General features: G+C 46.4%; 7 protein-coding genes across 7 annotated transcripts; 4 read left to right on the forward strand and 3 right to left on the reverse strand.

Annotated features, from left to right (window-relative positions):
* Positions 1–278: 278 nt before the first annotated feature.
* GLAREA_01567 (Riboflavin synthase) lies at positions 279–2,249 on the forward strand (the record flags this gene model as incomplete). The annotated part of the gene is made up of 1 exon (XM_008088783.1): positions 279–2,249. The coding sequence occupies one exon, from the start codon at positions 279–281 to the stop codon at positions 2,247–2,249; it is 1,971 nt and encodes a 656-aa protein (XP_008086974.1).
* A 628-nt stretch (positions 2,250–2,877) lies between these two features.
* GLAREA_01568 (NAD(P)-binding Rossmann-fold containing protein) lies at positions 2,878–3,756 on the forward strand (the record flags this gene model as incomplete). Its single annotated transcript, XM_008088784.1, has 1 exon — positions 2,878–3,756. The coding sequence occupies one exon, from the start codon at positions 2,878–2,880 to the stop codon at positions 3,754–3,756; it is 879 nt and encodes a 292-aa protein (XP_008086975.1).
* Positions 3,757–4,444: 688 nt separating this feature from the next.
* On the forward strand, positions 4,445–5,925 carry GLAREA_01569 (N-terminal nucleophile aminohydrolases (Ntn hydrolases); the record flags this gene model as incomplete). The annotated part of the gene is made up of 2 exons (XM_008088785.1): positions 4,445–5,048; positions 5,096–5,925. The coding sequence occupies 2 exons, from the start codon at positions 4,445–4,447 to the stop codon at positions 5,923–5,925; spliced, it is 1,434 nt and encodes a 477-aa protein (XP_008086976.1).
* Positions 5,926–6,680: 755 nt separating this feature from the next.
* GLAREA_01570 (uncharacterized protein) lies at positions 6,681–7,136 on the reverse strand (the record flags this gene model as incomplete). Its single annotated transcript, XM_008088786.1, has 1 exon — positions 6,681–7,136. One exon carries the CDS (start codon positions 7,134–7,136, stop codon positions 6,681–6,683), a length of 456 nt encoding a protein of 151 aa, XP_008086977.1.
* Positions 7,137–7,930: 794 nt separating this feature from the next.
* GLAREA_01571 (P-loop containing nucleoside triphosphate hydrolase) lies at positions 7,931–13,524 on the reverse strand (the record flags this gene model as incomplete). Its single annotated transcript, XM_008088787.1, has 7 exons — positions 7,931–8,329; positions 8,381–10,260; positions 10,308–10,895; positions 10,954–11,516; positions 12,043–12,805; positions 12,855–12,938; positions 12,987–13,524. 7 exons carry the CDS (start codon positions 13,522–13,524, stop codon positions 7,931–7,933), a joined length of 4,815 nt encoding a protein of 1,604 aa, XP_008086978.1.
* Positions 13,525–14,080: 556 nt separating this feature from the next.
* On the forward strand, positions 14,081–15,145 carry GLAREA_01572 (Carbohydrate phosphatase; the record flags this gene model as incomplete). Its single annotated transcript, XM_008088788.1, has 1 exon — positions 14,081–15,145. One exon carries the CDS (start codon positions 14,081–14,083, stop codon positions 15,143–15,145), a length of 1,065 nt encoding a protein of 354 aa, XP_008086979.1.
* A 200-nt stretch (positions 15,146–15,345) lies between these two features.
* GLAREA_01573 (Ribosomal protein L6) lies at positions 15,346–16,233 on the reverse strand (the record flags this gene model as incomplete). Its single annotated transcript, XM_008088789.1, has 3 exons — positions 15,346–15,719; positions 15,786–15,899; positions 15,969–16,233. The coding sequence occupies 3 exons, from the start codon at positions 16,231–16,233 to the stop codon at positions 15,346–15,348; spliced, it is 753 nt and encodes a 250-aa protein (XP_008086980.1).

A 16,233-nucleotide genomic window follows, 5' to 3' on the forward strand; every position in this document is an offset into this window, starting at 1 on the left:
CCTTCTCCTTTCCATTTCGAGATCTCGGTGTTTGATTATGAAGCCAAGTCGCTTTGAGGCGTTTGTAGCAACCAAACTCTTTACCGTGGCCTAAAATGATGAAATTTATGTCAATATCCATTTCTTTTGATCGGAGTCTCATTGAATGATAAGAAAATTTTTGTGACGATGTAAATTGGAGACGATGTTGTGGCTTGATTACTCACTCTACTACAGTAAAGCTGGCCAGTGCTTCCTTCCCCCGCATTCTACGAGCAGTGCCCGGGATTTGTATCGAGATGGGCTGGGCTGCGCTTGTCAAGCTGCAACTCCTTTCAAGCTCCACCCATTTGTCAACAATATGCTCTCTTTTGTTGCCCTCTTGCGCGGCAAACTACACTACCTTCAACCTCCTTAAAACCCCAGGGTTCCTCTTCTCCAACTCGTCAGACATTCTTCCTCAAAACTACATACCACCGGTCGAAATGGCTTTCTATGAAGTAGATACGCAATGGCACGACGGGGAGAAGGAGATGCGAAGGCTACTTCATGTACCAGATCATGACAACCCTACAAGCCCAATGCTTACAACATACGCCGCTAGCACCTTGCAAAGATCACCACTGCTTGCACTTGGAACTCTAGATTCAAAGGGAATGCCATGGACGACTCTTTGGGGTGGGGAGCCCGGATTCTCTAGGGCTATAGCACAACAGATCATCGGCATACGGGCCACCATCGACAGGTTGAATGATCCGGTTGCAGAGATATTGTTCGATGGGAAGTCCGATGGAGAGGTCGTCCAGGCTGAGGGAAACGGCAAAATGGTTTCAGGTCTTGGAATCAACTTGGAAACCCGTAGTAGAGTCAAGCTTTTTGGGAGAATGGTTGCGGGTTCCTTGCAGTCCACTGAAGAGGGGATTGGGGACGTTCAGCTAGTTGTCAAGATTGAGCAATCACTCGCAAATTGCCCCAAGTATCTAAACATTAAGAGCCTGGTCAGAAGCTTACCACACCCGAGACTTGTCTCATCCGAGCTGCCCTTATCAAAAGAAGCTTTGGACACCATTGCGGAGGCAGATTTGTTTTTCATATCCTCCTCAAACCATGCATCGGATATGGACACTAATCACCGAGGTGGACCGATTGGGTTTGTCAGGGTCTTAGAGAACGACAGCAAGGGAGTCAGCATTGTGTATCCAGAGTATAGCGGTAATCGACTATACCAAACCCTTGGGAATCTGAAGACAACGCCTCAAGCCGGTCTGGCCTTTCCAAACTTCGAAACCGGGGATATTTTGTATGTAACGGGAGAAACCGAGATCTTGACTGGAAAGGCAGCTTCTAGCTTGATAGCGCATACCAACCTGGCGGTCAAGATAACGATCAAGGCCGCAAGGTACGTCTCGGATGGTCTAGCTTTCCGTGGCAGTCCAGGAGAATACTCACCCTACAATCCTCCTGTAAGGTACTTGACAACAGAAAAGCAACAAACGGTCAATGGTAGTGAAGACCAGATCATGGTAAAATTGATCGACAAGCAAATCATTACACCGACCATTGCGCGCTTTCGCTTTCATATTCCCGACCCCAAGAAAGCTGGTCAATGGAAGCCCGGGCAACATGTCGCATTAAGTTTCGAGGACGAATTAGATGTGGGATATAGCCATATGCGAGACGACGATCCGCAGAGTATCAACGATGACTTTATGCGAACTTTTACTATTTCATCATCAAAACCAGAAACATCTTCCAGTTTCGATCAGTTTGACATTACTATTCGAAAAGTTGGGGTCGTTACGGATTTTCTGTTTAAATCTAATGTTCGTGCCGGACTAGATGTACGTCTTCGGGGATTCGGTGGCGAGTTCTATATTCAACAACAAGAAGCAAAGGAGATCAGCTTCGTCGGCGCTGGGGTCGGCATAACACCACTCCTGGCACAAGCCTCAAATCTTGATTTGACCCATCTCAACCTATACTGGACAGTGAGAAGTAGTGATTTAGCTTTAGTCAATCACGTATTTTACAAGGTCCCCGGATTGGCTCAGCAGACAAAATTATACATTACCGGCCAAATCAATGAAGACTCCACAGAGCTAAAGAAAATACCCTTCACGGTGCACATAAAGAAGCGCAGAATTACGAAAGAGGATCTTTCGAAAGACGATGCGGCCAAGTGGTATCTTTGTACCGGGATAGGCTTTCGCAACTCCTTGACGACCTGGCTTGAAGGAAAATCGGTTTCATATGAGGATTTCAACTACTAAACGGACGCCTTTCTTCTAAAAGGCGAAACAAACTTCAGTGGCAATTTGATATTTAGCCAATGGTCTGGAAAAGATAGGTCATATGATTATATCTAACAAGTAAGTGTATATAACAGCTAAATTCGAAGGTTCCTGCCCCCATTATAGTGTAACGAGGCTAACATCGGCTTCCAATATGTAGTCGAGCACTAAAATGCAACCATTCTTCCTGAGTGCATCAGTCAATTGAGGTGTCTAACCGAGTGTCATCCTCATTGTCCTTCACGATGGACTACGGTTTGCGCCGATTCAGATACTTCAAACTCAACCAACCTATAGCAGCTCTTTATACCTCTATTCTTCTTTCATCGCAACAGTAACGAGATTTCGACTCACTGGGAAAGGGCTACCATGCGATTTCATATCCGGTGGAGCCTCGGAATTAACTCCCTTAAATCCATATAGTCTCTCGAATGGCTGTCCACTACGCCTCATTAGTACTCACCAATATCCCATCTTTACATACCATCTTTATATCTCAATAACATCCCAATAACAACAGAATCTCGTCTTCTTCAATCTTTTCCTTCGTTGCTTTTCCAATCTACTTGTTGGACGCACCGTCACATACATCCCACTGAAAGACAAGATGTCTCCCAAGACTTGGCTCATAACAGGTTCATCTTCTGGCCTTGGCCTCTCACTCACGCTATTGCTTCTTCGTAACGGTCAACAAGTGATTGCCACCTCCAGGGATCCGTCAAAGACACCAAGTCTGGTGGCTCAAGTCACGTCTCTCGGTGGTCAATGGTTATCCCTCGATGTGACCCTTCCAGCACCGGAGATCGCTTCAGTAATAGACAAAGCAATTGGCATTTACGGAGAGATAGATGTCCTGGTCAACTGTGCAGGTTATGCTCAATTGGGTGCATTTGAAGCAATCAGCGAAGCAGAAGTGCGCGCCCAGATGGAAACTAACTACTTCGGGCCACTTAAGCTGACCAGTCTACTTTTGCCATTTTACCGAAGAAGAGGATCCGGTACTATTGTTCAAATAAGCAGCACCGCCGGGATTGAAGCTAAGGCCTCTCGTTCAGCATACTGCGCTTCTAAGTATGCACTCGAAGCAATGTCTGAATCCCTCTACCACGAGGTAAATCCACTTGGTATCCGTGTGCTATTGGTCGAGCTTGGGGCCTTTCGAACGAAGTTTGCAGCGAACTGTGTTCTTCCTGCCTCTGATATGCCAATAGAGTATCATAATACGATCACTGAGCAGATGATTGACGCTGTTACCCAGGGGCTTGCGGCTGGTAAAGCACCGGGAGATATTGAGAAAGCTTCAAAAGCGATCATGGAGGTTGTGATGAAGGAAGGCCAGGGCGAGAATTTGGAGGAATTCATCAGACTTCCACTTGGAAAAGATAATGCGGAGAGGTGGAAAGTTAAAATTGAGGAGCTTACAAATACATTGGAGGGCACAAAGCAGATTTGGAGCAACACGGATCATGATGATTTGGGTGTTTGATAGAGATCTGATGGAGTTGAGTTTTTGAATTTGGCATCAATTTCCTTGATTATGACGCCATACATCACTTCTTAATCTTGTTCCTATCATAAATCAATATTTGTACCTTCGCTGCTTTGACTGGGAAGTGGTAGGGTCCTCAATGATTCAACCAGTTCAAATACTGTCCAGATATTTGTTCTTGCTAGCTCTATTTGCCAGACTCGCTACTAATCTTTCAGAGTTTTCTACGTAGTTCAGTAAATCAATAGTATTGAGTTATGGCCGACTACCACCAAAATTAAAGGACATTGTCGGCTCGTTTCCTTGAAATACTTCAATGAACTCCCTGGTGACCATTTATTATATACTTGTGGTAGCATTTAATTAGGTACTTTAAAATTTAAAACTATTTGACCTGATTTGTATCCAGCTTCAAATATTTCTACTAAATAGCAAGGTGATTTTGAGGATTTTGTTATTCGTCGTCCCAGACTAGGCCAATAAGAGAAGCTGCGAGCCCCTCTTCGATAAGCATCCTTATCGCTTGCGATCAACAAACCAAGAACTTTGTACAGTAGCACCAATACACAGATTAGTCTTTTTTCCTTTGGATACCTAAGCTTCATATTTCATTATTCTTATGATCGCATCTCTCTGCACCTAAAGCCCTAAAAAGGTACACGCACATACCCATAAAGATACAAGAATGGAATACAGAAAACAGTCGTCGACCGGCATAACTCCTAGACTTATCATCCACGGCGGTGCTGGGAACATCCTGCCTTCAAACCTCCCACCACTCAAATACAAAGCATACCACGACTCACTCCTCCGCATCCTCGCCGAAACCCACCGCTTTCTCACCTCTCCATCTTCCTTTCCCCTGGAAACATCCGCATCAGCTACCGCTTTAGACACAGTAACATACGCCGTAACGCAGCTCGAAAACAACCCTTTATTCAACTCCGGCCATGGCGCCGTCTTCACACGCGATGGAGTCAATGAGCTCGAAGCGTCGGTTATGGTTTCAAAGGGCAAGAAGAAGAGAGGTGTTGGATTGATGGGGTTGCAACATGTTAAGAATCCGATTAAATTGGCGAGGGAGATGTTGATTAGAGGAGAGAAGGATTTGGAGGGTGGGAATGGAGAACATAGAGGTCCTATGGCTCATGATGTTGATGGGAACGTTTATAGTACTGGAGCCCAGGGTCATTCGCAATTGCACAAGTTCAGCGCGGAGAAGCTGGCTGAGCAGTGGGGGTTGGAGATGGTTGAGCCGGAGTACTTTTTTGTTCAGGCTCGCTGGGATGGTATGCGTCTAGTAGTTGAATAGCTGGAATTTGCTAATCTTTGGTAGAACATATTAAAGGACTGGAGAAGGAGAAGAAAGGTGGAGACTCGACCTGGGATGAAGAACATTTCTTTCCACAGGGCACTTGTGGTGCTGTAGCTCTGGACAGCGCAGGCGTAGTTGCAGTCGCGACCAGTACCGGTGGAATGACGAACAAATTGACGGGACGAATAGGTGATACACCAACATTGGGTGCTGGATTCTGGGCGGAAGAATGGGAGGAAGAATATACATCGAAAGCGGAGAGTCTTATTTCACAGCCTGGTCCAGCACTCATACTAAGTGGCGTGCTTAAAGGCATGATGGCTGATTGCTTTCCAAACCCTATGGCATATTCTCCAATACAAAACGATATTGACCTCAACGTCATCTCCAAAAATGATCGGGTCTTCCGCTCCACGGCCATGTCAGGTACCGGCAATGGTGACTCGTTTTTACGAATAAATGCCGTACGAACAGCTTCAGCTATTGCGAGATATCGAGGCTCGAAATCCCAAAAAACCTCATTACAAGAAGCAATTACAGAAATCTCAGGCCCTGGAGGAGATCTCGTCAAGAGTGCTGGCGACCGCTGGCGTAAGACTGGTGAAGGAGAAGGTGGAATTATCGGGATTGAACTCACTGTACTTGTGGATGAAGATGGAAACAAGAAGTCGGCAGTCTCTCATATCGTTGATGATTATAACTGTGGCGGTATGTTCAGAGCCGCAGTTGATAAGCACGGCAAGGCTGTTATGAGAGTGTGGAAGCCCAACCAGCATAAGGGTATGGAGGCTTATGAGGGTGAAGGTAAGGAGTATGATCTGCGTGATTGGATTGATGAGAAAATTCAATAAAGATCAATTCTACCTAAAATTGATTACACCGAGATATCAAAAATGTCACATGTAGGCCCTTTGTGATATTCCAAGGGCAATGGCCGTAAGTACCTGTTCACTTTGTAGAAATCGAGGCGGGAGAGACACAGGCTATGCAGGCATTGATTCCATATAACAAGAAAAGAGCCGTACGGTCAGCCCTTGTATAACATACCACCAGCGACCCCGAATGGCAGTTTTTCAAGTGCTATATCAAACATATCAACAAAATGTATATGCGAACATATCCTAAACACAGCGATCCAGACTCGCGGAGGATAAGATAAGTGGCAGTCGAACTAGAATAATTTTTCGACTATAAGTTGACAAAATATCGTAATTTAGTAGATTAACTTGGAACTTTATGACTATTTCGTCAACTGTTTTAAGTAAATAAGACTTTTTAAGCTCTATTCGAAGTCGACTTATTATTCAGTCTAAAAGATTTGCCGGTAGGTGACTGCCACTCATTTTGTCCTCCGCGAGCCAGATTAACGAAGCTAATGGACTAGTCGCACCTATTATCAATCGAACTGCTACAGCCACAAAGTTACCAAAACCGTTCTTAGTTTTAGCTCACTATGTAGTGACATACACAGAATCTTATCTAAGACTTCTTTCATCCCATCACAACCAACGCCAAAAAACATGCACCAACCATCTCAATCATTATACATATATACACCACCACCTCACCGTTTCCTCATGCTTCTCACACATCCATCGTAGTTTTCTCAAATCTTCCTCGCCTCCCCACTTCCCGCCTTCTTCGGACTCCCATGCCCCGTCCCACTCTTCTTCGAATCATCCTTCGCGCTCCCTTCAGCACCTCCCTCTTGCGTGTCCCTCTGCCTGGACACCTCTGGATTGCTCGGGCTAACATCTAGACTCTGTTCGCTCGCGGCCTTCTCATCTTCCGGCCGTGTCTTACTCGGATCAAACGCCTCGTCTTCTGCTGCCGCGCTAGAGTCCGTGCCGCTCTTGCTGTATTCGGTGGGTTCCGTGTTCATCTCTTCTCTGTTCTGCGCGTTGGCGCGGGGGAAAGATGATATGGGCGTGCTGCTGAATAAACGGGCGGAGGGGAGAGCGCGGGGGGTGTGGTAGGGTGCGATGGCGGAGGGGAGGAAGGTTGCTTTTGCCAGGAGGTGTCTCTTTGCGAGAATGGCGCGAGGGTCTGGTGGGAATGGCATTTTGAGGTTATTGATATGATTTGGAGGTGATGTAATTGGAATTGGAGGATTTGATTTATGGCTGTAGTAAATGACGGTTGAGTTGTTGTTATAATTGGGGATATCTCATCGAGGTTTTGTGTAGCTGATTGTTTGTGATCTTGAGATTATTGAAGATTCGATTGATATGTTAGAAAAGAGAATTGACTCGATGTTATGAAGTACTACAAGTAGATCACATATCAAATAGGAGATGAGGTGGGGAAATCATTAAACGAGGCTATGCCCGACGTCACTACGCAAGCAATTCTAAGCCCTCAACGGAGAACACCAGCCTTGCCTTGGCTGCGCTGGTTGGAATAAAAGCAGCGCCATTACTGCTGTGACCCGCCCAGAATAATATCCCAAAGCGGGTACGCTTCATGCCGCTTAAAGAACGACGGCCGCTCGCAGTCCAAGCAAAGCGCTTGGTCATGCTGAAGGACTCCTGAGTACAGCGGATAGGCCGATCCAACGTCTGGATTACAGACCAGAATTCAATAGCCCGCAGCTATCATTTCTGCCAAGTCTACTCGAGTATCACCAAACATGGCCGGAAAGTCTCGAACTCTACACAGCCTCATTGTAACCTTATGACACGACAAAGACTTCACATTTGCCCAGGAAATCCTAAAGCCGACAACGGTAAAGTGAAACTCAAACAAGAATCAAGAATGAAGGATCACAGAATTTGTCTTGTCCTCCTCCAAACCGGGTATCTACATTGGCCGGGCGACCTTACAAACGCCTTACTCCAATCAACTATTCAAAACCTATTACCATCGTCTACCATAGACTTCGTCTTCCTTTACAGTGCTTTGCCGCATGGGTGGCGTGGCTTTGCGTTCTCGTGAACTTGAGTAATCGTTGGAAGAACTGGTCACTCCCATCTCCTTCAAAATCCTTGGCTTAGTGTGCAGATTAAGCTGATCGGGTTGCACCGGATGGGAATGTTCTGCATCACGCTTGAAGAGTGACAGAATCTCCTTCATACCAAGCTTGCCGATACCTCCTTGTTTACCACCCTCGATGGTTTGTTTGGCAAGTTCTCTTTTCTTCTCTTGGAGGTCCAAAATTCGCTCCTCTACAGAATCCGCGACTGTGATCTTATACACAATCACATCAATTTTTTGAGTCAGACGATGTACTCGATCGATGGCTTGCTCTTCAACAAACTAGGTAGAAATTAGTAGATATTTTTAAACCGAATTCCTAATAAAACTTACCGGATTCCAGAAAGGCTCGAGGATTACTACTCGAGTAGCTGCGGTCAGATTCAGGCCTAGAGATCCACATTTCAGACTGCACAGCAGGATCCGACAGTTTGGATCGTTACGAAGCCGATTGAGACTGGCTTCGCGTAGGTCGTTCTTCATCTTGCCATCATATCGCGTGAATTTAAATCCTTTCTGACGTAGAAATGGCTCTATGAGATCCAACATCGATGTAAATTGCGAGAAGACAATGAACTTGTGCTCCGCCACTTCATTGCCCAGAATCTTCATGAGATGTGTGATCTTTGTTGACGTCGCAACAGTTGAAAGTTCTTTATCCTCGTCAGAACCAAATTCATCTTCCACTTCGTCTCCAGATTCTGAGGCTGAGTCCGAGTCTGAGTCTGAGTCTTCATCGGAGTCCGACTCGGTAGCAGATTCATCGAGCTTGATAGGTTTCTTCTGCGTCCCAATGTCTTTGACATCTGGAAAGCTGTCATCGTCGTCCGAGTCAAGCCACCTTCCACCACCTTCAGCATCCTCATCATCAACACCTCCAGCTTTCCCAAGCTTCAGAGAGCCTCGTTGATCTTCGGGTACGACCCAAGAGCCCTCCTGAGTCTCCTCTTCATCATCACTATCAGTGATGATAGCCCGATTTCGAGGTTTCCTTACGATCTCTTTGGCCACCTTTTTCTCATGACGGTGCTTGTGTTTCTTCTCTTTTTTCTCCCGCTTAGATTTGGGTTTTTTCTCAATGCCTTCAAGATCCGCTTCGCAATCCAAACACCGGACTGCTCCATCTTCGATAGCTTGCTTGCCAAGTTCAAGTTGACACACTTCACATTTCTTCGATGTTACACCCATGCTGCTAAACATGTCGGCCATTTCGTCGACTTCTGAGCTTGTTGATTTAGCTTTCTTTGAGGGACCCGCTTCAGCTGCAAGAGCATCGCTGTCTGTTGCAAGCTTTCCGCCGACAAGCTTGGGATGATTGCAAGCTTGTCTCAAACGCAAAAGCATGACCAAAGCGCTCGCATAATTAATCTTTTCCCCACTCATCATCTGTTCGATACTGGCGTCGGTACGGGCTTCGAGACGCTCGTAAAATCGCCGTTCTTCGTCCGAAAACTCAGCTGCTATCTTCACGATCTTACGCTCCGTAACTTTAAATCCAGTGGTACTTGCGGCTCCGGGAGCCGATGGCTTACCACCAGGATTCAATGCTCCCTCCTTAAGAAGAATATCCTTTGTACGTCTTTTCATGAAGGTCATCAGAATAGTACGAAGACGCTTCAATGCCAAATCACCTCGACCGTTCTTCATGGGCTTATCGATCTGATCCTTGAATTCCCTGACATTGTCGTACGGCGGGATCCGTAGAAATTTGATGAGACTTTGAAGTTCATCCAAATTGTTTTGCATGGGCGTTCCCGTTAAACACCATCTATACTCGCTCCGCAAAGCATAGCATGCCTGAGTTGCCTTTGCGTTTCTATTCTTAATGGTATGAGCCTCGTCAAGGATAACACGGTACCAATGGAGACCGAAACAGCCGACTTTCAGACCATCTTCATCAGTAGAGGAGTTTCCAAACTCGGATACCAAGATCTGGTAGGTTGTGATAACAACGTCATACTTCTTCAAATCTGAAAAACGTTTGGTCCGTTGTGGTCCGTGATGGACAACTACTCGAAGCGAATGACTTTCTTCCACTTTATCCTTTATTTCCAATTCCCATTGTCGGATGAGAGCAAGAGGAGCCACAACCAAAGTACATTTCTCTACACCGGCAGGAAGCTTGCGCTTGGCAATCGAATCAGCGTCTTTAGGTCTCGGATTGTTGACAATGAGCGCGATAGATTGCAAGGTTTTGCCTAGACCCATGTCGTCTTACTTGTTAGTATGGGGCAGTGAAAACAACAAGTGGGCAATATACCTGCCAAAATTCCTCCCTTAGGAGCTTTGCCCTTCTTCTTACTTGTGCCCAGCTCCTTAGCCATCAACCAGTCGAAGCCTTCTGTCTGGTGAGGAAGTAATTTGACTTTGATGCCCTCAACTGTCCCATCATCTTCCTCTTCTTCAACCTCGAACTTTTCTTCTTCTTGCACATCCATCGCTTTCAATTTATCTGCAAGATCCTCAATTTCGGCCTCCTTCTTCTTTCTGCGAGATCTGGTACGTGGGATTTCGTCATCATCGTCGATGACCCCTTCGAACAGGGCCTTTAGATCAGCTTGCGCTTTGGCAGGGTCGACAAATGAAAACGGATCATAATCATTTTCTGTCGCACGGTGATTGCTCAGAGTAAGATCAATGTAGTTAGATCTGCCATTAACAGTAGAGAAGCTAGATGTTCCCCCAAATGAACTGAAGGTTGGCGCTGGTGCTGCTTTGGTCGTGGTATAAGTTGTTGCAGCAGGCATTGGGGCAGCGACTGGCGCATTGTATGCCGCGGGTGCTCGAGGAATCAAGGGGTTGAAGAACTCTTTCGCCTTTTCCTTTATAGCATCCATATGTGGATGTGCTAGATGCGTATTTATGTCAGTCTTTGGCCCGGCAGTAACCCCACTACACAAACATACCTGGTCTATCATTCTCTCTATGGTGCTCAGGTCTTGATTTTGGCTGGATGAACATGTTCGAACTCTTCTGCGGAATCTTTGGAAGCGGTGATTGAGGAAGACTCGACTGGCCAAATTGAGGAACATTTGATTGAGAGGGTTTGGGATAATCGGAGCTTTGAGACATCTGTGGCGCTTGAGTGTTAGGTACGACCGGTCGCAAAGGCACTTTTGCGGGAGAGCGTTCGTTGACCATCTTGTTATCGCTATGCTGTTTGGAAGCGCCAAATACAAAAGGTATAGGAGACTCGGTCGTTGGCGCACTCAAACGCTTTTCGCCAAAAACAAAGGATGTCGATCCAGGTGTATCTTGCGAAAGAATCGATGTCGAGTTACCAATCTCACTGAGAGGAGATGGAACTTTGAAGTCTCTAAATGGTGATGAGCCTTCCCAGTCCGAAGTCGTCCAAGTTGATCGTGGTAAGTTCTGATGCTGCGGTTTGTTTTTGTCAGGGGAGCGAGAGCGAAAGCTGGGTGTCTCGGACGAGCCCAAAGAGTTCTGGGGAGCAAAGCCTGAGGTGCCTCTGGTGATATGAGTTAGTTGATGTTGATGCAAATCGTTGTAAATGACGAAGAGTACCTCATGGAGTCGGTTATTATAAGTCTTTATCGCAAAGCGGGCAGTAAATGTTATCGTTGAGATTGTAGCCTCGCGGTCCCTTAATCGCGTCTGTCGTCATAGCAACTCAATAAAACTCGCCCCTTAGGAAAACCACTTTACGCGAGTGGGCCCACGCAGGCACGCCAGACGCTGGCTACCCTTAGTAGGTAGTGCACCTTTATTTTACCTATCAATTTTACCTACAAGTATAACTGATATCGAAGAGAAAAACCAAATCATGACATACTTATTGGAAATGTGGAGGTTAAAACATTAAATATCTATTCCTAAAGTATAAATGCACAAAACGGATAAGAGCCTGTGGGTATATTGTAGCCTGCTCCCAAGCCAACGCCAAAATGCGACCAAAAACATTTTGAACTGACCACACTCTGTTGGTACAGAATCGAGCAATTCATATCCAGCAGCACCATAGCTCAGTGCTCTACTTTGCCTTTTCCTTCACACTTGCTGCAGACTTCCTTTTGTTCTTCGTATCAAAAAGACTCTTCACTCTCCTCAACCGAGCCCACCGCTCCTTATCCTTTTCGTCTCTAACTTTCACATCTTCCGTGTCGTCCATTATACTACCAAATTCGCTAGCCTGGTCATCCACTGGTTTGGTAACTTCCGCAATACTTTGTTTCGGATCTTTTCCTGTCCGTAAGTAATAATCATTCTTCAATACCCGTATCGCAACCTTCCATCCTGGGACAGCTGTAGTTTCTGACACCGATGCCGCTTTCAACCCATTCTGTGATACTGCGTTCCTCCAAGGGCAATAGTCTCGATGTTCCTCAACGGTATCCAAATAGCTCATCGGGGCTCGAACCACTTCTTCACCTGAGCTATTAACTTCTTTGCTTCTGAATAGCCACAGTCCAAGATTCCTGAAACATGCTTGGCAAGATAATGAGTCCAACTGATCCCCTAAACGTTCGTGTCTTTGTCCCTGCCAGCCAAATAACGCCATCGTAAATGCAACTTTATTCACAGCTGGGGTTGAAGCATTCTCTACATCTGTTTGGGTGGCTGGAGCGAAGAAGTTCTTAGGAAGGTAATTCAAGACAGTGTCGTAGTCAAAACCAGACGGTGTCCGTATGTTGAAGTCATATGGGAGGTGGGCCTTCCTAGCTAGCAATTCGTCATATCGTCCGCGGAGACTTTCAAGTGTCGTCGGTGCGTGCGTGAGCGGTAATTTGAATATCGTATCTGTCTGAGGTTAGCGGTCGAAGACATTGCCAAAGTATGATGCTCCTACCGTCACAGCCCCTTTGCTTCCAGAGGCAACTCTCATCGTGCGAAGATACAATGAGCTCAACATACTTCTCCACCAGAGCCTCTTCTACACCTAGTCAGCACATATCTGCCAACCTCTCTATCGCGAACCTACCTATGTTATCCTCAATATACACAGGCTGCACCTTTCCGTCCACCACTTTCTGGTTGAGTTTTACCAGTATCTCCACATTACAAAGACAGCATCTGACTCTTTCCATCTTTTGACACACCCACCCTCTCTTCGCCCATTCTACCTCGTTAACCTTCGCTGGCTTGGGCGTCCAATCTGCAATGTTCGAAAATGATTTCAGACGCTTCAGGAATTCTTCTCGATCCCAAGGCGCGTACTTGGGACTCTCCATGTTTAATGGGGTGGTTGCGACAGATGCGGCTTTCTTATGTGTCATGTTTGCTGTGGCAGAGAGCTTCGTCGCGAGAGTTTTCACCGTGGAAACTGTTTCTATGTCTTTCGAAGTTGAACCGCTAGTGCGACGCTTCTTGGGCTGTGAGTCTGCTTGGTCGGTCGTTGAGCTAGCTGTTAAATCAACGCTGGAATCATTGTTGACATCCTTTTGGGAGGAGAGTGAGGTCGTTGATTTATTGCCAATGCCATTTAGAAGGGCATTGAACTTCCTTTTAGTCACATTCATGGTGAATATAAAGGTAGACGTGTGCACTAGATAATAAAGTAGTTCTAGTGAAACAACGGAATTAAGTAGGAACTAATCGTCGTCTTGTCCCAAATGTTCGGCCATCGGCTTGAGAAAATGTCAAAGCTCACCTATCCTCACCACACCACAACTCACCAGCTGTTAGAAATACGAATACATTTTCGATCATTCATAACTATTTAAGAGTCCTGTGATGCCAGATCTCAACAGTAAGTGCCTCTAGCAACAAAAATCACACAAACAGTCTGCTTAAATCCCCTCCGCAATTGATTCTCTTTATATTACATATCCAGCTGGTCTCGGCCCGGCTCATGTGCAAACAGGTAGCACGAAATATCAGATCAACGCTTCACATCATCCACCCCAAGTATCGCAACGCAGAAAAAGCAATCCAAGACGCCCGGTTTTATTAATCTCCCTTCTTGTAGTAATACTGGCTACCTTAATAACAAAGTTCTGGCCGCGTCTTTCTCTTCTATCTCACCACTTCCCTTCATCTCAAAAAACTCTTTTCAACCCTTATACTACTGTCACGATGTCGACCTACAGCAAGGAATTGGAAGTTGCAGAGCTCGCGGTTCAAAGAGCTGCCATTCTCACCAAGAAAGTTTTCCATGAGAAAGCAAAGGGGACTGTCTCCAAAGATGATGCTTCGCCTGTCACGATTGGAGATTTCGGTGCTCAGGCTCTGATTATCGCTGCTATCAAGAAGAACTTCCCTGAAGATGAGGTTGTCGGTGAGGAAGAGGCTAGTACGTTGAGGGAAAACACGAAATTGCGTGATGAGATCTGGGCGTTGGTGAAGGGCACCAAACTGTCAGACGACGCAGCGGAGAAGGTCATTGGTGGCCCAATTGAGAGCGTTGATGATATGCTTACAGCCATTGATGCTGGCAACAGCGCTGGAGGCAGCAAGGGAAGAATCTGGGCTCTCGATCCCATCGATGGCACCAAAGGTTTCCTTCGAGGTGGCCAATACGCTGTCTGCCTAGCATTGATGGTTGATGGAGACGTCAAAGTTGGTGTTCTCGGTTGCCCAAATCTTCCCGTCGATGATTCCGCCACACTCACTGCGGAATCTGGCAAAGATCAAACAGATACTGAAGGGAATGGAGTTTTGTTCTCAGCTGTTCTTGGCCAAGGTGCCACGAGCCGTCCTTTGACAGATGGTGCTGTTGCAAATAGCAAGCCAATTGCCATGAAGCCAGTGAAGGATATCAAGGAAGCCATCTTCTGTGAAAGTGTTGAGGCTGGCCACTCATCTCACGGGGACCAAGCCGCTATCGCAAGCAAATTGGGAATTACCAAACCAAGTGTGAGAATGGACTCACAGGCGAAGTATGGGTCTGTTGCAAGAGGTGCTGGGGATATCTATCTCAGACTACCCACCAGCAAGACTTACCAGGAGAAGATATGGGATCACGCTGCAGGTGATTTAATCGTGAGGGAAGCTGGTGGTCAAGTCACTGATACTTTGGGGAGAAGACTCGATTTTGGAAAAGGAAGAACACTTGCAGAGAATAAGGGTGTTATTGCTGCGCCTGCTGCGATTCACGATTACGTCCTTGATGTTGTGAAGGAGGTCCTCTCTTCAAAATAGAACATAGATCGCAGTTTATGTCAAGACAGAAACTGAGAATATGACCGTTCCATTTTACGGCTGCAGTCTTGATATTACATTGAGTTTGCCCACATATCTTTACATTTCCCAGGCCAATATGCCTTGCCCTGCCTTAGTGATGCTATACTGTACAACATAATAAAAGCAACGCTTCGTCTTCCCCCACAGATACGAATCATTTACTTGATTTTCTTCGCCTTCAACTTGATCGTCTCGCCATTAACGAAAATGCCTTTCCCCTTATAAGGTTCCGGTTTCCTCCACATCCTAATCTTTGCCGCAAACGACAAAATCACCTCCTTCTCCACACCCTCCAACAATATTCTCGTAGGCTGTGGCGTGCTAGCCTTTACTCCTTTCGGCACAGGCAATTCGATCGGATGCGAGTATCCTACTTTCAATGCGACGAAGGTCTGGCCTGGGAATTCGGGCGTGACGGTTGTCGCGGTCGTTTCGATGGTCGCTCGATATCCGACGCCTACGAGGCGCAGAATGGCAGTATGGCCTTCTGAGACTCCGAGGATGTGATTTTGTAGATATGCGCGTGTCGTGCCTAGATGGAATACGTGAGTACTTGGGCAAGCTCATAGGAAAGAAGAAGCAGGATAAATTCACATACCCCACATCTCGCGCTGCTTCTTGACCTCCTTGTCTTGGACGCTGACATATGCTTTCCGGTTCTCGGTATCGTGCTCTAAGTTTACGAACGATGGGACGGTCATTGACAAGCTTCCTAACCCGCAATTCCTATTAGACCTCTCCTCAAACACTTCCTGCACTTCATCCTCCACATCTCACGTACCTAATGGACCTTCTACCTTTACCAAATTTCCCGGACCACCTGTTCCCCAAGCACCCTTCTTAATAACCGGAGGCAGAATCTCGAACTTTACCTCCGGAGGTATACTCAAAGCTGCTCTGCCAATTTGTGAGGCTCGACTGGGGGAGGTGGAGAAACATCGCGTCGCTGTGACCCGGAAAGCTGGGAGGAGGAAAGACGGTATCGTTGCTGAAGGAATTGAGGTGAAGGCTCTTTCGAGTCCTTTCGATCGAGCGGTTGACAGCAT

This window comes from Glarea lozoyensis, assembly GCF_000409485.1.
Source record: "Glarea lozoyensis ATCC 20868 chromosome Unknown GLAREA7, whole genome shotgun sequence".
NCBI lineage: Eukaryota > Fungi > Ascomycota > Leotiomycetes > Helotiales > Helotiaceae > Glarea > Glarea lozoyensis.